The sequence below is a fragment of the Thunnus maccoyii genome, chromosome 3 (genome assembly GCF_910596095.1).
Source record: "Thunnus maccoyii chromosome 3, fThuMac1.1, whole genome shotgun sequence".
Classification (NCBI taxonomy): Eukaryota; Metazoa; Chordata; class Actinopteri; order Scombriformes; family Scombridae; genus Thunnus; species Thunnus maccoyii.
This window is the reverse complement of record NC_056535.1, coordinates 3,322,254-3,345,099: the sequence shown is the minus strand read 5'-3', so window position 1 is coordinate 3,345,099 and position 22,846 is coordinate 3,322,254. Positions and strand designations below refer to the sequence as shown.

The 22,846-nt window shown below is 39.2% G+C and overlaps 1 protein-coding gene across 6 annotated transcripts in view; it reads right to left on the bottom strand.

Moving 5' to 3' along the window:
* LOC121893948 (copine-9-like) overlaps positions 1-22,846 on the bottom strand; it is a 165,554-nt gene that overhangs the window by 17,496 nt on the left and 125,212 nt on the right. For all 6 annotated transcript variants that reach the window (XR_006095450.1, XR_006095451.1, XR_006095452.1 and 3 more), the window contains 4 exons: positions 22,497-22,543; positions 17,258-17,439; positions 9,697-9,824; positions 169-271 (listed from right to left, as the gene is read on the bottom strand). Coding sequence is in view for 3 of the 6 variants with exons in the window: in XM_042406165.1 (XP_042262099.1) it covers positions 169-271; positions 9,697-9,824; positions 17,258-17,439; positions 22,497-22,543 (460 nt within the window). In the remaining 3 variants the exon portion in view is untranslated. The remainder of the gene's footprint in view (positions 1-168; positions 272-9,696; positions 9,825-17,257; positions 17,440-22,496; positions 22,544-22,846) is intronic.

Sequence of the window (22,846 nt, the reverse complement as noted above, 5' to 3'; positions counted from 1 at the left end):
AGTCCTCTGTTATAATCCTGCAATGTTTAGCATAAAAATGTTACATAATGTAGCTTTCTATAACTGTTCTTTTTTCATTAAAGTTTACAACTTAAGTTCATGCGACTTCAGTTCCTGTGGTTTCAATACACACGATTTAGTTTTGTGTGCAGTGTTGTGGATACTCACATTGACCACAGCCTCTTTGGTCTGAGCCATGTCTGAGATGACGCCGTCTGTGATCATCAGCAGCACAAAGTACTGGGAGCCGTCAGTCACCTCTTCAGCACATCTAACATTATAACACACACAAAGACACAAACACATACACACAAGGGTTAAGTTAACTGATCTTAACCCCTGTGTGTGTAACCAAGAGGTTTAGAGTAAAGCTGCCAGTATAAAACCACTGACCAGCGTCTGAAATCCTGTGTGTTCAAAATAAGAAATGGAACAGACGAAAAAGTGGGAGGTAAGGTAAATAGTGATGAGACATTTTATATTTTAAGGGAGTCAATGTCGCATTGGTTCACTGTGGATCAACCTCTGCAATGAGGAATGTGACCATGTTGATTGGTGAACACAGTACTGAATGGTACTGCATTATGTTGCTGCCAAGTTTTGCCAGGTTCAACTTTACTGACTTCTGTGTCAGCACCCCTGCAGAAACAATGCAGTACCATCAAAAAGAGCGGGCTGCCTTTGATCACGCACTACTCTTGTCGGTCTGAGCACAATGTTACTGTACCTATGTTTAAAGGGAGCTTTTTTCCTTCTTTGAATCATACCTTGCAATGGTTCTTTACTCTGAAGATGTTAACTACTAATTCACAAATGAGTTATCATTCAGATCAGCTTGAGCATGCTCTGCAGGTAATTGTACAACCACCAGATATATGGGGATATTATTGTAGCTAAATTATTTTCAAATTTGTGTGGAGAGTTGTGTAACTGTATCTCAATCCGTGGGTGCATAATCAGATTTGTGAATGTGTAAAAGTATCTCTAAATGTGTACTGAGATTTGTGAATGTGTACAGGAATCTGCAAATGTGTACTCAGAATCCAAGTGTACGTAATCCGATTTGTAAACGTGTAAAAAAAAAAATCTCCAAATCTGTAACCAGATATTAATGGCTGAAAAGTAGTAAAAAAGCATTTTGCTCCAAAAGCTGGAAATACAGACAAGTCATCAATTACAACTCAGACACGCCTCTCAATTGGCTGTCTTTATACACATGATTTTTGCACATTTACAAATCGGATTACATACACGTGGATTCCCGAGTACACGTGCAGATTTCTGTACACATCCACAAATCTTGCAAAGTATGCATTTAGAGATACTTTTACACATTCACAAATCTGATTACACACACACAGATTGAGATACAGTTGTACAACTCTCCACACACATTTTCAAATACTTTAAATACAATAATATAGTATAATATAGTACTCTGATAGTTCTCTGCAGGTTGTTCAGTATATGGATAGTGATGTACACTAAATAGCCAATGCATGCAATGAGTCTTTCCCTGCCAGCACAGTCTTCTTATAAAATAGTCCACATAAAACAGTGTTGTATAATAGAGTGTTTTTGTTCTGCACTGGATGGTGTGTGTGTGCGTGTGTGTTTTGCAGGTAATGCTAGAATCCCAGCAGGGAGAAGGAAGACCTGCTGTCTGACTCACTGTTTGATTGGCTCACACTCTCAGTCTGGCCTGAGGGTGAGAGGAGGCAAAATGGCAAATTGTCTCTCTCTCTGTCTATCTGACTTCCTGTCTGCTGGAATACTCTCCGTCTGTCCTCCTGCCTGTCTCAATGTCCATCCCTCTTGTTTTCTCCATCTATTTCCCATTCTCTCTCATCACATACACGTCTACCTTTCTCATCCCCCGCTCTCTCACTCTCTGTCTCTGCAGGATAATGGGGAAATGTATCAACAGGTGAAACAGTGGAACATTGGAACAAATTGTGCTGTTACCTCTCAAACTAAAGTCCGCAAGAGCTGCAATCATCTTGTCTGTCAATTCACTTATCCTTTAGGAACTATTGCCTTTTTCCCCTTTTATGTATTCTTTTTCATTATGGGAGTAAGCAATGCAAGTTAGGAAGACATGCATGTTCATAACACATAATTCTAATGAACAGATCCATGTCACCTGCTTTTATATCTAATGTTACTTGGCACAGTATCACAGGCAGTAATGAGGTCAGCGTAGGATTCAACCTGTTGAGTATGACACCAGTGCAACACTAGATAGATGTATCATACATTATCAGGCCAGGATGAGGATTTTTTAAAAACTCAAAGTAATTATATTTGAAGGTTTGAAATATATTTCAAAAATAGATTTGTCAAGCTTTACTGCTAAAGAGGAGAGAGGAGAGCCTTTCTTCAACTTGCATCATATTGTCTTCTCAGTAGAGAATATGATCTTACAGTCTTCTCTGCCGGCATCGGAAACCAGTACTGGTACAAGTAGGAGGAAACACAAGCAGTTTAATCTGTCCTAACACACTTCCTCTGGTCTCAGTGCTGTAGAGGTCTTCATGGGGCCCAACATTTTGGACCTAACATAATTTTTCCAATCTGAGTAAACCTGATCCATAAAGAGTGTCAATCAAAACAGAGAGACAACAACAATAGAGGCAAGACAGGACACAAACAACCAGTGGCTGATGGAAAGAGCAGCAAGAGCAACAACATCATTTTACCTTCACAGTTTTCACTCTCCATCTCGCCTCAAAACATTTTCTCCTCTGATGAAGGAGATGTGCCACATGATTTCAGCTGATAGCGAATTCCACTTCAATATGACATTCACATATAGACCCGGGACCTGCGGCAATACAAAGGGGCCCTACCCTGCTTGATAAGGCTTAACATAATTTGGACTCAGCCAAACTTGAATCTTGGTGAAGACCTCTACAGTGTAGTATCTTTGTCGGCCCTTAAACCCTAACACGTATTCAAATTTTTAAAACTTTGCACGTTGGTAGAGTTTCAGAGTCTCCACAAGTAGCCTCTACAATACATCACAAAAATAACAATGTCATTTGTAGTGTCACAATTAGAGATCCGAGCATGTTTTAATGGATAGACATTGGATAAAATAAAGCTGATCAAATGTTGTCAGTTGTCTGTGCTCAGCCTGAGATCATTATGTGAGTGAGGAACCTCCACTCAGTAACACTGCTGTACAATCCCAACTGGACTGAGTGTTTCTGTAGATCCAACAACTCCAATAGAGTGATGCATCCTCTCTCTAGCTGATCTAAATTTCAGGGTTTGCATTCTTTAGTAAAACTTTTATTCTTTTCATATCAATAATTTAAGATTATAAACTTAATAGTTTTCAACTGGAACCTCCAGTATTTGAATCAAGAAGCTAGTGAAAAATAAGGTGTGCCAAATTTACCATTCTGTTCTGACTGGCCAGCTTTATGTATCAGAGTTGTGTTAAGTCACCGCCGATGCAAACACAACATTTCCTACTTTACTGCATCAAATTAAAAGCTTTTAAATAACTACATAATGGCAGGTTTTTATTGTGAAGAATTATGTATATGTATTCCTCACTAAATTAGCAGAGCTTCGTTACGGACGCTAAAAAATGGTCGACACAACAACATATGGAGATATTTGGAGCTCTTTGTTCAGTGGATCAGTTTGATGAAGAGCTGCAGATGACCAGCACACCTACCCCAAAACAATGGAAAAATGTCATAATGTTAGCAGAGCGGAGCAGTGAACTTGCACACTATGTGTGGAGCAGATGTCCATATAAAGAAATCTGTCATGAGCTGACATCAGCTCAGGCTGAAAGTTGAAAAAACAGTTGGAAACTTAGCGGTCAGAGCAGTCTGAAGCCAGTGCTTTTTTCTCACAGGGATTACTGCTACATAAGTTTACCTCATTGATTAACATGTCAGCCACTTTTAACATGTACAACATTGTGACATTACATATATGACTGAAAATAAGGAAAAGCATAATAGGTCCCCTTTAATCAACATTTAGATAAATAAAAGTATTCAGTAAATCAGGATTCAATAGCAGTGGATACACAATATTACAGAACTGGGATTGGGGAAGAGAAAACAGGATCAGGATGTCAAAATGTGCTACAACCATAGAGTGCACATGAAGTCCCTAGAGTAACATGATCGACCTGTACAAAAAGTGTAGATTAATTGACTGTTGCATGCTACACAGTCACCTATTGGTGTCTAATTTATTCTACATCTATAAAGCATTTGGAGAGCAACAGGGCTAGTCACTTGAGTTTTCACACTCGTGTCACATAAATCCAATAATAATAAATCCAACTAATAAATCAACTTTAGACCAACTTTACTCATCTTTAAAATACAGAGACTTGGCTTGAACTCTGTAAACAACAAGAATATATCAAAAATTGATAAGGCTATTGAATTGAACTATGAATATTTTACAACCCATCCATCCATTTTCGGCCGCTGCTTACCCTGTAAGGGGGACATTTCTGCTAAGGCAAGGTTTGTTTTTTCACAACCTTCCCTAATCCTCTGGTGTATCACAGCATGTAGCTGCCACGCACAACAAGCTGTGATGTTCCCAGAGGGGCTTCTACAAGATCTGTACCATAAATTAAAGGCTGTGGATTCACACACTTCAAAGACAACAACAACAACAAAAAGCTCACAAGCAACTAAATGTCTAGTTCCACTGGACAAATCATACTCACAAGGGTCTCACTTTGCTGGCTCTGTGTTCAAATGTGTGTGTTCATGTAGGCTGATTAACTACTCCCAATAAAAACATAATCATGGAATGTCACAGATAAACAGCTAGTCTGCCCACACACACACACACACAACATGGCATCAGACAATAACAGCAGAGACAGTGGATGAGACAAAAGATGAACAAAAGAAGCAAGACAATACAATAGATGTAAATACACACTAACTGTTGGAAAGAATCAATGTGTTTTTAATTGGCTGTGATAATATAATTGTTCCACTAAATTAAAGCAAACAGTAAGTTGTGCCTGTGTATATTTATTTATATATGGATTATACCATGCATCATCCTCCTCCCCCTCTCTCCTTGTCTTCATCACTACTCTAAACCTCCCACATGGATGACAACAACAAAGAAGTGGAGGATGAAGAGGTGGATGAGGACCAGTATGAGGAGCAGTAAGAGGGAGTGCTGGATCGAGAGGAGGAATAAGAGAAGGATGGGAGTTTAATTAAGAAGATAGCAGTGAAAAGCAAGAAGGGAGGAAGAAGCAGAGTAGGCGAAGATGCAGGGAGGTTACAAGAAATGGGAAGATTAGAAAGACAAGGATGCGGAGGAGGAAAAGGTGTAAAGGGATAGAAAGTCAGAGGAAGAGGTGAAGGTTTGGAGAGGACATCAAAAAGAAGATAAAAGAGTGAGGGAAGAGTAGTGTATTCTACAGAGTTGAGCTCCAACTCATCCGCTGCTGTACCTGGCTGTACCCAGTTGTCTCTGGTTGTCCCTGGCTGTACCTGGATGTAATAAGCGATACCTGGCTGTGCGCAACTTGACCATTGAAATCAAACTTTGCTGGATTCATGACAGCAGTCATTTCAACCTAATGGCAAATGTATTTTATTTTAACTCCAGGCCTGTAGTGGGGGGTAAACCCATCCACCTCCCAAATTCAACACAATTTTGAGTGCTGCTTCATGAACTGTCAGATTTTTAAAATCGAGGATTTTTAGATTTCCAGATTGAAAGAAGGGATGAGGAGAGAGGACGTTACCTTTCCCTTTTCTCGCTCTTGAAGATGCGTGTCACTATTGCCTAGCAACCATTGTTTAAGTTGTTGTTTTATGCTATTGCAATGCTAAAGCCCAGCCTTTGCTTCGAGATAAAACCAAGGAAGAACGAAAGCTTTCCAGCCTAAAACCAAATTGAAACACTTGAAGATTGGTGAGCTTTTGGTCAGCCGACTGGGGCTATGCATTTTTCAAGGAGACCATGTCCTGAAACATATTCCAAGAAATCGTGTGATTCCTGCGTTTTGACAAAAAGGAGTCCAGACACACACACCTGCAAGAGAATAAGTTTGCCCTGGCGACCGAGGTTCAGGAGAGATTTGTCCAAAACAGCATTGTTTGCTACAAGCCTGGTGCCAACATAACTGTGGATGAGCAGCTCTTTCCGACAAAAGCAAGGTTGCAGCTTCATCCAGTATATAGCAAGCAAACCCGATAAATTTGGTATAAAATTTTAGCTCGCTGCTGATGTCGATACCAAATATGTGGTGAACGGTGTGCCATATCTGGGTAAAGACAAGACGCAGAGGCCAGGTCAGCAACTAGGAGACAGTATGGTGTTGAAAATGGTTGAGCCTTACCTGGGGAAGGGGAGGAACATCACCACCAAAAGCTTTTTTACTTCCCTTGATCTGGTCAAGGCACAACAGGCCTGGTTGGCACAGTAAATAAGAGCAGACAGGAGCTTCCCCGTGCGTAAAGGAGCAAAGGAGGTGCTGAAAAGTAACAATGCAGCACTAACAGTCTATTAATGCAAAGCAAATAAAAACGTCTGCATTCTCAGCACTTACCACACAGGTGTTGCCGTCACAAGCGGCCATAAGGCTAAAGCAGAGACAGTCACATACTACAACAGAACCAAGGTCAGAGTAGATGTTCTAGATCAAATGGTGAGAAAATACTCAGAGAAAGCACCCACACGTAGATGGCCAGTGGCTGTGTTTTACAATATCCTGGACCTGGCCGCAATAAATACTTCAATCCTGTTCAAGAAATGCACCAATGACAGGATGTCACGGGAAGAACTTCATAATGCGACTCGCAAATTAACTTTGCTCCGACCACGAGAGCAAAAGCCACACAGCTGATGGTGCGAGAGCCAGGACCCAGGCAGGAGCAGCAGGCAGGAGAGGAGAAGGCAGTGCCAAGTGTGGAGAAACAAAACATAGGACACTTGTTTCAAATGTCACAACGTAGTGTGTGGGAGCTGCACATGGAGGGTAGAGATTACCTGTGTTGACTGTGAGTAATTGATCCACAAGCATCGGTGAAATTGATGTGTGGTTTTGGCCCCAAAACAACCTGATACCTTGTTCAAGTGAGCCCGCTTAGAGGAGAATACTTTCATTATGATTTTATAGCTTGATATTTTCATTATAATTTTACAGCATGATATCTTTGGCTCACTAAAACAAATATTGGTTTACAAATCAGTTTATTTTCCCACAGTTTAGCTTAGTCAGATTGACTGTTATGTGTTTCATATGTGTCCATAAAGGTTTTTATTATACACCGAAATGCATATTGGTGATGTTTTTATAAGTTATTGTGTCCTAAGATCCCATTTATTCTTAGATTTGATATTGATTATTGAAATTACATGCAAATAATGTATGAATGGTCAGAATGGCTGCTGTGGCCATTCTAGTAGTTACAGAGTTCCGGTAGATTGAGTGCTTGTTAAAGGACAGCCTCAATAAGAAGATTAAAAACACAAGAAAGCTGCTATAAAATGAGTGATAGATCTTTCAATATAGTGACTAACACTACACAATTTATATATCACCATTAAAAAGTGTTCATAGCAATAATCACTAACAGTGACAGTTTCAGTTATGATGAAACACAAAATGCTATTGACTTAACTGAGTCATTCTGGCTTTATGTTTCTATATAAATGCCATTTACAGTCACAATTTACAGTAAAGACCGTTGCTTTCTCTCTGAATGGACAGAGCTCACAGCTACACTTGATTATGCAACCACGATCATGCTTAACTAAGACAGGATATTGTTGCTTCATATGGGGACTAAAAATACAATAACAGGTAATAAGCAGCCAAAATAAGTCAAAGAACTTAACACCAGCTGTACTCCAGAACAAAGTTTCATTGGTGAAATTGAATTTGTTTTTTAAAAGAGCTTGCAGGATGATGTGTGCTGCAGAGTTCAGCAGGTAGACAAAGTTTGTTAGCTTGTTCCTTCCTATTCATGTGTTCACTGAAGCACTGACATTGGATGTTCAAAAAAGAATAATTTTTTGCAATAGGTTGCAATTTTGTCACAGACTGTTTTCTCTCTTCTAGAATTGAAATACAGAAAACCACGACTGTGTTGGGATAAATGGTTTACTTCTATAATCATCATGATCATCATCATCATCAAAATAATGAAGTGCACTCAACGTGTGATGCATGCTGTTAAATGTAAGACACAGCAGCACTGGTTGCTGTCTTCTCTGGTTCAGCTTTTTTCATGCTCAAAGACAAAAATACAATATTCAGTCTTGTACTTTTAGTCTCCATGAACTATAGAGAAACATGAGAAATATAGTTACATCTTTAGCTGCTAAATGCTCCACTATGTTCACCAGCTAGTCTTTGATTTTATCCATCACCTGTTTGGTGCAGGGCAGGTAATGTACAGTGGGTTTTTAGAGCTTCAATTGAAAACTGAAACTCAAACGAGGTTGATGATGAACCAAAAACAGTAAATTTGCAGCTGGTAAACCACAACAATGAACTCTAGACACTAAAATTCATCGCAGAGCTGAGGGGTACTGCACAGTCAGGTGATAATTCTCTGTGGGTTTGTCACAACAAACAACACATTATTCACATTACTCATAGTCTTTGATATAAAAAAAACATTAATTAGTGCAGTTTAAAAAAAAACCCAAATTCACTTGAGGCTCTTCCTGTCTGCATGCCAAAGTGTCCTTGAGCAAACACTGAACCCCAAGTTGGTCCCAATGGGCATGCCTGCGCTTTGCCACCATTTATTAGCAACCATCCTTTATTCATTAGCGCTGCCATGCCCCAGGCTGTTATTTAAGACTTTGCACTTATTTGAATACTGGCTTTTGTATGAGAATTTACAGTAGTCCCCTGAAATGATATGAGTGTGTATGTGTGTGTTGGGAGTAGACAGAAAAAAAAAAGTTTCCTGAAGAAATTTGCACATGCTTGCTTTAGTTGAAAGACATTGTAATGCATGTCAGAGAGCTTAGACACCTCAGACAGCTCCAAATGTAAGCTCAGTAGAGGTATCTATTTAACTTACACGACTCCCCCCAAATGAGACAGTTACATCTGAATTGGCTTATCCTCACATATAATAAATTTATCTTAATGAACACTAACAAGCACCTTAGTCAGAAGTTTAAGGGTTCAAACTCTACTATGTTGTTACTTGAAGTCAGACAACCTCAGCTGTCAGTTATAGTACAGACACCTTGTTAATAACTGCAACCAATTAGATTTTTATACGGCGAGTAAGTGGTGATGTAATTCTGTTCCAACCCGATGCAATACACACCCACACATGTTAAATATGGAAAATGTTAAAGAAAGTGTAAACAGCAGTTTCTCAAATACAAGAGGAATGGACGGGATTGAATGACAGACAGTTTCCATGATATGCTTATCACACCTCCTGCTTCCTGCCACCTCAGATATTTTCTATTCGTATCCATGATATGCATACACAAACAGCTGGTGTCCCATGATGGTGACATATGCATATGAAGCATATGGAAATTTGCAGATTTTATGTATGAGAGACATTATGTATGAGTGTGTGTGTGAAATAGTGTGTGTGCACATGCATAATTGTGTGAGTTTGAACACATATAGTACACATTTGTCTGTGTGTGTGTGTGTGTGTGTGTGTGTGTGTGTGTGTGTGTGTGTGCGTGTCTCACCGAGCCACCTGCTGGATGACAGGAGCAAAGTTGGTTGGGCCGTACAGCTGAACACTTCGCAGGCTCTGGAAGTAAGATTCAAGTACACCTTCGATCCCCACACAGTTTGGGTTTTCTATATTTGAGTTCTGCAAGAGAGAAAACTCAGTCTGTGAGAAAACATTTAACATATTGGAAGGAAACCAATAAAGATTTATTTTTTACTGTATGGGTTTTGTCTTGATACATTTTGCCCATTATCTTTTTGTGACATTTCGTTGACTTTTATACCTTAATGGCCCTAAAATATGAAAAAAGAAAAAGGTTCTGTCTCCAAAGTCTTTCTCAATTTTTTTCTATATGGTTTTACCTGCAAAACACCAATCAGAGCTAAGAATGTACACAGAGGGACCAACATTGCTAACGTTAATGCTGCTGTTAGCAAAAATGTATGCAATTATTATAAACTCTAGAAAGTTACTGTGACTACTTCAGAGATGACAGCAATGAAAGCCAAACTGTTAATATGAAGAAATCAGAGAGACACACAGCTTTCTAGCTTCTGGTTGCAACATTTCAGTGACCTGGTGCTAACTCTACCATGCTCATTATTATTATTGTTGTTGTTGCTGTGCTTCTCTATGTCTCTCTCTCCTCCCTCTTTCTCTCTCAGCTCAACTGGTCAAGGCAGATGGCCTTCCACCTAGAGTCTGGTTCTGCTTGAGGTTTCTTCCCATTAAAGGGGAGTTTTTCCTTGCTCATGGGGGAATGTTGGGTCTCTGTAAAATAAAGAATATATAACAGGGCCTATGTCTGTACAGAGTACAGACACTGATAGTGATGACCCTGCAGCTTGTCCAGGTAAAAAGTACAGAAGTAAATTTGAAGAAGAACTGCTGTGGTCTCTTGCTGCTGTAGCTCATCCACTCAATGTTTAGTGCTTTCAAAGATGTTCTCCTGCACGGCACTGTTGTAATATCTGGTTATTTGCCAGAGCTGCTGGCTGGAGCTAGTGTTTTGCACCGTTCTCAGTAAAATCTCAGTAGATCAGTGATTTCTGAGACATTCAAACCACCCTGACTGGACACCAACAATCATTCCACTGTCAAACTTTTTCCCCATTCTGATGTTTGGTCAAAACAACACCTAGGGACGGGGTTTAATAGCGTTTTATTAAATTAAATTCCAGTATTGAACCTCTTGGCAAATGTTATCAGGTTTCAGATTTAAAATACTTAAATCCTGCAAAATCAGCTTTGCAAATGTTTCTTGACCTCAAAGGATACACACAATGAGTTTTGGTGAGCAACACTGATGTAAACAAAAACTGAATTTATTTACAGGAGAACTCCACAGGGTGCCTTTAATGTTCTCAATCTGTACGTACAACCTGAAAATGAGATGCGCAGCCTTATATATGAAATATTAATTATATGTATCTGACACATTCAGTAAACAGCTGCAGCCTGCTGTACTTGCTGTTTCACAACTATGAAGCTGATCAGATTACAATGTCAATGTCACATGAATCAAAGTTTAACTGAGAGATTCTTAAACTGACAGAACACACAGTTCACTGGCGGTGGTACAGTGCTATTACAGAGTGATGTATCTTCTCATAAACTATCTTTGTGTGAATACAGACAGCAGCTGCAGAGAGCACATTAACCAGAGAACTTTTTATTTTAGCCGTTACAGGATTAACATTAATAACTACAGCTGATCTAATCTGCCACCACTGACACTGACTGACTGACTTCACTGACTGCCTCGGTCATTTTAACCAGCATCATCAACAGTCAGTGTGTGCTAAAAATAAGAAGTTGCAACCTAAATGTTTCGCACACTACTCTTTGCTAGTAAAGAGTGAGGATAAATAATAGGTTTGATAAGAGAGTCCTGGGATGTTGCTGATCAGGAGGTGGATCCAAAGTAGAACCCATCCCAACAACACCTGAACCTCTTTACCATGTCTCCATGCTTTTAAGCATTGACTCGCTGCCACACAATTGGTTGTTCAGATATTTGCATTAACAAGCAGCTGTACAGGTGCACCTAATGGATTGGCCATTGAGTGTGTATGATGATTTTCACTGCAGACATTTTGACTTGTTGCAGTAGGAAAAGCACAGGTGTTACTGATAACATAAATGATGGCTCTGTCCTCTTCAAGTGTCCCAGACAGACAAATATCTCCATCGCTAGAGCCACATCTCTGACATGCTCGTATGCAGAATAAAACACAGCCGATATTTTTCACATAACTGTCCACAGAACACGTGCTTTGAATTCCGACAATTGGATTTTCACATGACACCTCTGTATCTGATAGAAGTCACACTTGTCTGAATCACTCTTGCGCTTTGTTCTGCCTGAACTCGTCAGCTCTTACGCCTGTATGATTTAGACAAGCATGTGTCAAACCTGTGAGAAGCTCCTTCATCTCTTCCTCTAGTGGAAAGAAAGATAAACTGCGAGATGAGAAAGATCACATTTCTCAGGTTAAAAACTGAAGAATAACTGACATCTTAACCCTCGTGTTTCTGAAAAATCCCCTGACACACAAGTAGTGTCTTCACTTTCTTTGTCCCTCCTTGAAATACTGTCCCTGTGTCACTGTTATAAATGTGCAGTTCATCACGGTTCATCACAGCTGTTCCTCATCACTGCTTTGAAAAGCTGTTTGCTTGTTTGGAGACACACTTCAGTCTCTCTTCTTTAAAAATAAAGAAATCTCCTTGATCCGAATGAATATTCTTGTGTTTTTGTACATTACCTCCTAGATAGTTTCTAACGTATTATCTTAATATGTTGAAGTTGAAGCTGGTGTGGAAATCTGACTGAAAGACAATGGGCCTCATGCAAGAACATTTTCCTCTTTATATCAAAAACTTCTCATTTTTCTGTGAGGCTTACTTGTGTACAAGTGTTCCAAGTCAGATTCAGCAAACCTTTATAACTGCACAAACTTGTAAATAGCTTGTTTCAACTTATTGAATGCCACCTGCACACAAGTATGTGAATGAAGTTAGAGGCCAAAATTCCAAAGTACGAGGAAATTGACGAATGTCTCTTAAATCATTCGTATGTACCATTTGACGGTGAATCTGTTTGTACGGTTGCTTCTTGCACGAGGCCTGTTGTGAGCTGTGGAGATATGAACAAAACTGATGTTTGTCCATTGGTTTCAGCTGGTGTCTGTTTCACATTAATGAAGAACTACAGAGGTTATTGTCAGGAAGACTAAAAGTCCAACAATGTGTCCCACTTCTGTATAGAGTGTACTGTACTATGGAGTACACACTATCTCTTTTCCACGACAGGAATTTAACACCTATAACCTGGAGCTTCCCCTAACCTGAATTTGTAAGAATCTGTAAGGTCTAGGATTTAAACCAGAACATTTCAGATATATGTCACTGAAAAGGCAAAACCTCATGTGAGTGGCACTGATATAGATTTTCTTTTACATTTAAATGTCAGTATTGTTCACCCTTGTATTGTGCTAGTAAGGGGCAGGTACCTTTTGCATTTGCAGGTCAAATTTGACCATTTTTTTAAATTCACCACAAAACACTCAAAAAACTATTCTTTTTACCCAATATACTGTTTTACATCATAATTAACTTGTTATCAATTCATAACCACAAAATATACATTTACTTTTTATTATTTTGTGGTCCAATGGCTACATGTCCCTTGCTGGTGAAAATCTCATCAAACCAAATCATCAAATCATCAAAAATAGGGTAAAATCTGAACCACACAGAACATTGGTTTTTAATAGTATGGCATGCAGCAATTAACTGGATAATATTTATGAAATATTTTAACTTGAAATGGGTCAAATTTGACCCAAACACGGTAGGAGGGTTAAGTCATTAGAAGAGCTCTACCTGCAGTAGAAGTTTCATAAAACAGATCAGAACTGAACAAGCCAGGCTGCTCCTCGATTCTTTCCTCAATCTGATGATGGAGATTTGACAGTGAGGAATCTGGTCAAGAACTGACTGCTGGATATGATGTGATTATTTCTGAGGATTGTTTTTCTTCAAGAGAAAATAAAATATAGCCATGTAGTGTTTGGTTGTGCTGTTCCACTGCTAGTAGAAAAAAATGCTTCTTACATGATATTGAAAATGCTACTGAAACATTACTGGGGATTGTAATTAAGATAGTAATATACTCCCAAACACTACACACAATCTACAGTTTATACTAACAAGTGTATGACAAGGCAGCTAAACACATGTGAGATATTCTGAATCAGAATATCGTCTGTACACTGAAACAAACTTCCTATCTAAAGGTTCCTGGCGGCTCTGTTATGATAAAGGCTGATTTTGTTTGCATAGTATCACTCATATTCATACTGTAGAGAAGCATCTCTGTGCTGATAGGAGTAGAATCATCCAACATGGATTTGCCACAGCGTTTGCAGAAGACCAAATGATAGCGACACATTATTAAAATACTGGATACTGATGTTTATTTTGCAATGACCTGAAGATGACAGAATGACAGAAGCTGAGAACAGCTAATCATCTTCTCTTTTTTCTCCTTCAGGTTCACACACACACACACACACACACACACACACACACACACACATTGTCCTGGGTCACTACATAGATCACTACATAGACTTACATTAATTTTCTGGAGACTTACCATAACCATTACTTGCCTAACCCTAATCATTGACCCAAAAATCTGCTTTTTCCAAATTGGGGACATGGCTTTTGTCCCCAATTGGACAAGCTGTCCCCAATTAACTGGTCTTTAGTTTGTAAAAAAGTTTTAAAAAGTCGCCTATGACAGACCCACACACACACACACAAACACACACACACAGGCACATACACACACACACACCCTCTGGGCTTTTCCTCAATCTCCCTCCAAGAATACTTTTTAATTATTTCCTCTGAGACTGAAGTTTTTGTTTAATAATATGTATTTCTTTAAAGTATCAAAAACAGATTCAGAAGACGGTGTTAATTAAGCTCTAACACAGAGGGGCTATGCAGTGTCAAATAATGCTCCTGAAAGACAAATATTTTATCTAATGTCCTTGTGAAGGCTTCAAGGTACACTGACTCTTCATTTATTGTGAATGTGAGCTATATAAAATGCCATATTCTCATATGTTCGTTATTAGGAGATAATATATACAAGAGTTGTTGGTTAATTAGTTATTCTGACCCTAATATGAACATGGGATGTGTCTAATTAAAGGAGCCAGCCTCACTTTCTCATTTCAAATATAAACATTATATCTGCACAAGTTATTATCTTACTGTACTCATGATCTGTCCTATGTGAGCCATACATCATGAAACAAAACACTAAACCTTTACATTTGATGAACTCTAGATTGCTCAATGTGCTTCTAGCAATTTCCAAACAATACATTCATAATTAAAGTTGCCTTAGCATGGCGCAGCGCAGGGATTTGTCACGCTGAGGTGAACTCTAATTGAGAAAGCTGATTGAGCCGTCGCTCACGTGGAAAAGAGGAAAGTTACACAAAGTGATGACTCCAGACAAGCCAGATGCTGATGGTCTCGTCCACCACTGACTTCTGACTGGGAGGGGGCCCGGAGGATCATGGGATTTGACAAACATGATTGAAAATGACAGTTTCAGGTCAGAGAAACTTGGATAAGAAATGTCTCTAATGAAAGATCTGAGGCGTGTCATTGAGGTGTTTACACCCTTATAAAAACATCTGGCTGCATCACCATCTTCTTAAAAAAAAATCAATTTAATTTAATCTTATCCTGCAGCCTTGGAACAGCAAATACATATCAAACTCTCCTCTTTTTATCTTCTCTCTTCACTTTTCTCTTGTTTCTTCTTAAGTAACTGTCCAGGGAGGCAGTTGTTTGGAATCCAAGGGTAAATCATTATTTTTTCATTTTGCTGCTCTGGTAATTGCTATTGTTGCCGTCCTATTGACTGGCAATGCTAAGCTAAGCAGTGCACCATCAAAATGTCTGTGTGTCTGCTCTCTATTCTTTCTCCACCACTCCATCAAACAGAAGAACTTCTATTCTCTCTGCGTGCAGCATGATTCACAGTGTTTTCTTCCTCCCACCTTTTGTTCCTTTCCTCTGCCTCAGTCATCCACTTCACAACACTACTCCACAGTGCTTACAGCTTGTGGGATTGTGCAACCTTTCCTTTCATTGACTTAACAAGCTGTGCTCAGCTGAATTGGTGCATGGTGTTCGGTACATTGCAAGGCGTACTTTCACAAAGCTAAATTGGGTTAGACAGGCAGAGCATCTTGCTAATTTGAATCAGTAACATGAACAAACCTAAATAACAAATTTGAGCTAGTCGTGCATGTTAATGAGTGCGTTTACATGCGCACAAGTATCCTGCTTTTGATCTTATCCTGGATATGGCATGACTCTAACAGTATCCAGGTTTCTGATCCTCTCTGTCCAATTGTTGCCAGTTGTTCCTCAACATCTCAGCAACATCTCTTATTTCTCTACCAACAGAGAATGTTAAGAAACCAGAATCAAGCACTTATATGCCACAGTATCCTGGTTTCTATTGGAGTACTCCAGGTAGCAATTACGTCCTGCAGAGACTGCAGGGCAGGTCTGGACTTCGTCCGGTAGAATCCTTTTAAAGTTCATGCTAGCTAGCCATTTATCTCCTTACAAAGTGCATTATGTTGTAGCATGTTATGTAATAACAATAACAATAATATGTAATAATAATGATATTTACAGTCAGTTCACTCAGCTGTATTTGCTAACAACAGCTGTGGGCAAAGTTAAAGGATAATTCCGATTAATTACAACTTGGATCTTATTTTTGTAGTTTTGGCCATAATTCGCTTTTGTAATAAAAGGGAATGTGGTGACATCACAACAACAAAGTTAGACAGGGCAATAAATGTGCAGTCAAACAATCAGACAGGTTGTAATTAAGCTGACAGTTTAGCAAATGATCCAAACTTCTGCATTTGGAGTAAAACTGAAAGTGAGCCTGCCTGAAATGTCATTACTAATCTTATTGCATAGGAAAACTGTGTGTGTGTGTGTTCAACTACAGTAAATAGTGATTTTAATATTTATCATTAATAGATTTGATAGTCGAAACTACAAAAATAAGATCTGGCTTGTCATTTCGCTTATATCCAATTCATCTCCAGCTAATCCAAACTAAAAGTGGTGTTAGAGTTTTTTTTTTGTTTGTTTTGCTTGATGCTCCTTTTGCCTTGACAGAATATTTGATTGCATTTTTATTTGCCCAGTCAACCTTGAAGAAAGTCCAAAAAGGAAGTGGGCTCCACATGGGTGGCCAGCAAGACGTTACATCCGACAGATGGACACATTTCACATCCTGGCAGTGATTTAATCAGAGCTGACACATGTGAGCCATAAATAAAACCTTACACAAAAAACAAAGTCAAGTTGGCAAACTTTCTAAGCTATTGCAAAAACATGCTGAACATGCAAAAACAGAACTAAAGTTAACTAAAGTCTCTGTTAGTCAGTATTCACACAGAGACAACAAAACTACTCTCCTTTCTCTCTGTCTCTCCATCAGTGTCTCTTACCAGTGGGAAGGCATGGGAGATCTTGCCGTCGGGGGGAAGTTTGGCTCCAAAGCCGTAGGCTGGGAAGAGTTTGTCACTGTCGTAGTCCTGGATGATCTCCCCCACAGCCTTCAGCGCCATGGCGTACGCATTCATCTGGTAGGGACTCATGTAGTGCAGAGAGGTGGGCTGCGAGGGGTTACCTGGAGAGAAAACACCATCAGACACAAACACACACACACACACACACACACATACAATTCAAAGAAGGATTTTAAAAAGCTAGATAGGTTATGAAGCATGCAGCAACACTGACATAACCAAGCATTTTTTAGCAGGGCTTGGCAAGTAATGGAAAAGTTACCAAAACTGACATTATGACTTTCTAACTGACCTAATTTCAGTCACATTGATATGTTCGATACATTTATTCCATCGTACAGGCTGTCGCCGACTGCTTTAATCCACCTAAAAGTACAACAACCAATTTAACCCTATAAGCCTGAGTGCACAACCAGTTAGAGTTTGCTGTGTGGGCTCCAGTCTAACTCGGATAGAAAAAAATGACTCAGATGTAAATGTCAGAGATGTCCACTGAGTGTGTGTGCAGATGAGAAAGAGCCGATACAGAAAAAAAGAGGCCATGTTGGTTGTATAAGTACACTTAGGTATCAGTGTATCCGGGACAAAACAAATCTAAATGTAAATACTTTTGCAAAATAGTGGAGACAGAGAGATGGTATAGTTGCATCCCAGGATAGGCAGTTGTTGCCAATGAGATGGCTGTCGGAGCGGACTCACTGTAGCAGTAAACCATGAATATATGTGAATGTTCAGTATCAGCTACAGCTTGTCAGAAAATAAACGCTACAGCTCCTCAAGAACCAAACAGAGTTCCTGATTTTTGTTTACCAGCAGCTGAGATGCTGTGAAGTGACAGGAGTTAACCCTGAGGTCAGCTATGACTTCAGCCCTGGAGCAGTGAAGCATTCCTGACCACAGTCTGAAGCCTGACACACGTTGTTTAAAGTGTTTGTTACAATAAAATCACTCCAACCCCTAAAACAGTGGTGGGCAACTTTTTTTTCCCAGAGGGCCATACTGACTTAGATAAAATAAGTAAAGTGTCACTCATTGGACAATTGATTTGAAACACGAAGCTGAATTATGTTAAACTATATGAATTTGGTAGACATGACAGATTGCTTTACAATAGGATATTTGCCAGCCCTGGGTTCTTGTTTCAAAAAACAAGAACTTGCTGCTAGAAAATGTTGACTTTTTTTTTTTTTACATCTGTAGGCTATGTCGATCTGGTGTACTCTGAAGTTATAATGAAAAGATTACTTAAATAAAACAACCCACTTAAAAGCAGTATCAATTTTTAAATTAGCCTACATGTCACCGATGAAACACATTGAATTATGTTATAAATATAGACTCAAGGCAGACTGTTTTACAGTTATCAAAATTTAATATTTACCATTATAGTATATACCTGCATCAATGAATGAAGAAAATATTAATATTCACAGACACTCATTATGAATAAATACAAGGTCATACTCATGAATATATACATGGATTCACTTTACTCAAATCTCAAATGTTCTGTTATTACTTGTGTAACTGTGTGAGACTGTTTTTACTTGTGTGGCTAAGTCAAACTTTAATAAAATTGTAGTACATACCTGTATCACTGAATGAAGAAAAGATTAGGCTTATATTTACTATTTATGAACAAACACATTGTCTTATACATGAATACATTAATTCATTTTCTTTTCTGTTTTACTTGTGTAACTGTAACTAACCAATGAATTATAACTGTAAAATATTTGACACTGTGTATTATGAAAAGCATATTTTGTTCGCACACATAAGTGGAGCCAAACAAAATAAGCATCCTCTGTGCCTGCCTGCGCATGTTCCGAAACTGTGGTTCCTTCAGTGAGCCACAGAAGTTGTCCAGTGTGGATGGAGTGAACTTTTGATTGAGAGCCTGGTCCCACTGGATGTCAATTAGTTCAAGTTGCACATCCTGGGGTGCTTTCTTGCAGTCAAATGAAAAGAGAGAGGACACCAGCTCCAGTTCTTGTTCAGTCTTAGCAAAGTCGGAGAAAGGCCAGTTGAACTCGGTGTGGAGGTCTATGAGAGTTGAGGTGTATCTGTCGGTGTGGCAGGGTGGCACATCCATGGTAGCCAGTGTTGGGAAATGTATGAAGCACTTGTTGGCTTTGAGCGCTCACATGTATGAATACAACTCATGCATGAACATATTCTTCCCCTGCAACTTCAGATTGAGGTTGTTCAGATGGCCCATTAAATCCACCTCAAATGCCAAGTCAAACACTACTTCTCGTTTGCTGAGCAGCGGTGCCCTATCCAGCTCTCATTATACATCCATGGGTGACAATGTTGATTTCGTAATTTAACCATGGCGTAACCCTAGATTCATGAGTATAGGCATGGCTGTAGCCATTGCTATTTCACAGTATGTTTTCAGTTCATCAAAGTTAATTGTAACATTTTGGTCGCCTAAAAAAGTCTTGTTCAGCATTTGGTTGTACTAAAAGACCCTCTAAAGAGTCAGTTTTTCTGGTAAGTACATTTTGTTTTAAAGGTTCTGTATGTAGGAATCAGAAATTTCTACTCATTGGTGACATCTGTGGCCGTTAAATGAGGTGCAACATCCTGGTGCTTGCGGCGTGAGACTATTGCAGGTGATGTCTTTTTCCTGGCTTACACTTCTCATAATTACATAATTAACGTTGTGTCGTGCACCGTGTTTCAGCAAAGCATCTCAATCACTACCCTAACCACCACCTAATATCTGCATGGTGTTTCCAGTCAGATTGCACCATTTCTGTTGTGTTGTTGTGTCGTTATTCTAGTTGTTGGTTGACATTAGCGAGGGAGAGGCAAGGCACTTGGGAGCACGCAAAAACGTCGCTTCCGTTAGACTTTCAGGCCCCGGTCCTTCACATAGAAATCAGTTCACAGGCTGTTACAGACAACCAAGAAAGTTGGGGAGGGTCTCATTTTTTATGTTACATTACAACCCGTTCACTCATTGGCAATAAAAAAACATTAATACATGTAAATTGCTCCATAATTCTACATATAGAACCTTTAATGGCTTTAGGCCTGTTTTTCACTTGTGAAAATTAGCTTTAGCATTAGCATTATCACAGTTAACCATAGACCATAAATACACTATGCTAACCAAGCTAGCAGCAAGCGCTAGGATTAGCTCCACGCTCTCGTCCAAATATGGTCACTTCTGGCTCCAAAATTCCAAGATGGTGATGGTCAAATCCAAGATGGCGACTTGGGTCAAATTGCTAAACTTGAGGCTTCAAAACGGCAGTCCACAAACCAAATGGTGACGTCACAGTGACTACGTCCATATTTTATTACGGTCTATGCACGTGACATGATCAAGTTGCAACACAGTTTTACACAGGGATTCCTGGTGAATGATGCAGTGTAGGCAGATCAAATCTGAGTTGGGGTTGTCCTCTTTTGCTCGGCCCTATATCCTCCACAGGACCCCGATGTTCTTCCTGGTGAGGTCCGGAGATCCATCAGTGGTCACATTCAGCAATTTAGTCCATGGCAGGTTTAGTCTCTCCAAACATCCTGACACCCTGTCACAGAGGTCCATTCCCTTGTCCCGCACATCGACTCCCTGCCAAGAAATTCCTCTGCCCTTTTTGATAATTCAGCTTACAACTCTTTATCAATCACTTCCACACGATGAGTTACTATGCGACCAGATAGACTTCTGTTTTTCGAACTGAGCTTTGTTGTCAGGACACAGTATGCTAACTGCCTCTACCATGCAGTCATTCAAAAATTCACCATCAGAGAAAGGCCTGCTCTGTTTCGCAGGCTTGTGTGACAGCATGTAGCTAACTTTCATTGCCGATTCTTGGATGGTCGACTGCTTTGTAAAAATATTCTGCCTGGCGATTAAGTTGGAAGAAAATTTCAGGGTTTTTTCTTCTCATTCCAACGATGACATGTTTGTGGCATAGCTGGCATGCTTGGTTGAAAAATGTCTCTTGATGTTGTATTCCTTGAACACCGCGATACTCTCTTGGTATATCAAACATACTGCCTTTGAACTGACAGGGCCCTCTGTTGGAATTGAGTTAAATAGCAGTAGAGACTCATTTTAAATTTATTAACATCATGCTGCCTTTTATTGATTTTTGGGGGGTTGTTTTGTTTATTTGAGGATGCTGCGGGGTGCAGAGATGGTCCACAGGCCGGTTCTGGCCCTGGGGCCGTATGCTGCCCATGTGTGCCCTAAAACATCCTACTAATGAGATAAACTAACAGATGAGATGAAATAACAGAAGCCATAAAATTGTTATTCAAATCTATTTATAATATCATTTATTTTGATAGTTGCAAGATATGTGAAACAGTCATATTTTACTTTGAATTTCCTGTTTCAGCAAATAAATGTTACTCAGAGTCATAATCCATCATTTTCTGTTTATTGTTCAGTACAAATAATTAATAAGAGCTTCACTGTGGGGACGGAGAATCTTGTGCTCAGGTGTATTTAATAAATATCTAATTAATCATTACTGTGGTAAATGTGGCAATTAAAATATTAATTTTAGGTAATATCACCTAGCCTTATCACTACATTTTTCTTTTCAGTTCCTTTTGGCCAAATTACCCAGAGGTACAAGAAAATACAAATGTTTTGCATGTTTTACACTGATAATATGAATTCTCATTCAACTGAAATGTTTGATTTTAATTATAGTTCAGATTTTTAATTAAAATTAATTCATTAGTAAATTTATTGCAACTGTCTGTTACTCAGAAATCTTTTATTGTGTCAACCTGCACATCACTGCCAGCCTCTGCCGAGGGACCACAGATGTAAATGAGTGGTTAGATATATCTGCTGCAATAATGTGTCATGCATTGTGCTTGATAATTAAACAATAAAAAGAAATGACCCTTCAGGGGTTCTGTAAAATATTACCTCTGGTGTTAGACAGACAACTACTGCATCACAAATAATTTGACAATGGTGTTCATCAGTCATATGTAGATTGAGAATCATACGTTGCAGAAATATGACAACGTATTTTCTTTCCTTAACCTATAGAGGAGAATACATTCCTTCAATTACAATAAAAAGTAACAATCACAAACGCTGTAGTTCAAACGTTTTCACCAGACAACACACGTGGATATTTTCTGCATGCACAAAGATGTAATGCTGTCCTACCGTTGGATGCTGTGAAGTCTATGGCCACTGTGAAATTGAGTTGTGTCCTGTTGGGAGATTGAGCACATCGGCAAATCATCAAAACAGAAATGTTAGGACTGTGCCAGTATGTCCAGATGGAGGCCCGTGTACAGCTGTTCAGGCTGAACTGAGCTCATCAGTGGCTCATTGCTGTCACCTATGAGCACCAGGCAGGGGATCTGAACTGTGATTCAAACAATACAGGCTTCTGAAGTCCTGTAACCATGCTTTGAAATTGAAGTGCTGATTACCACTGGCTTATGCTGATATTCAGCATTTTTACATTTGACTGTTTTCATGCTGAAGACTGTTTCTCCTTGAGTACTATT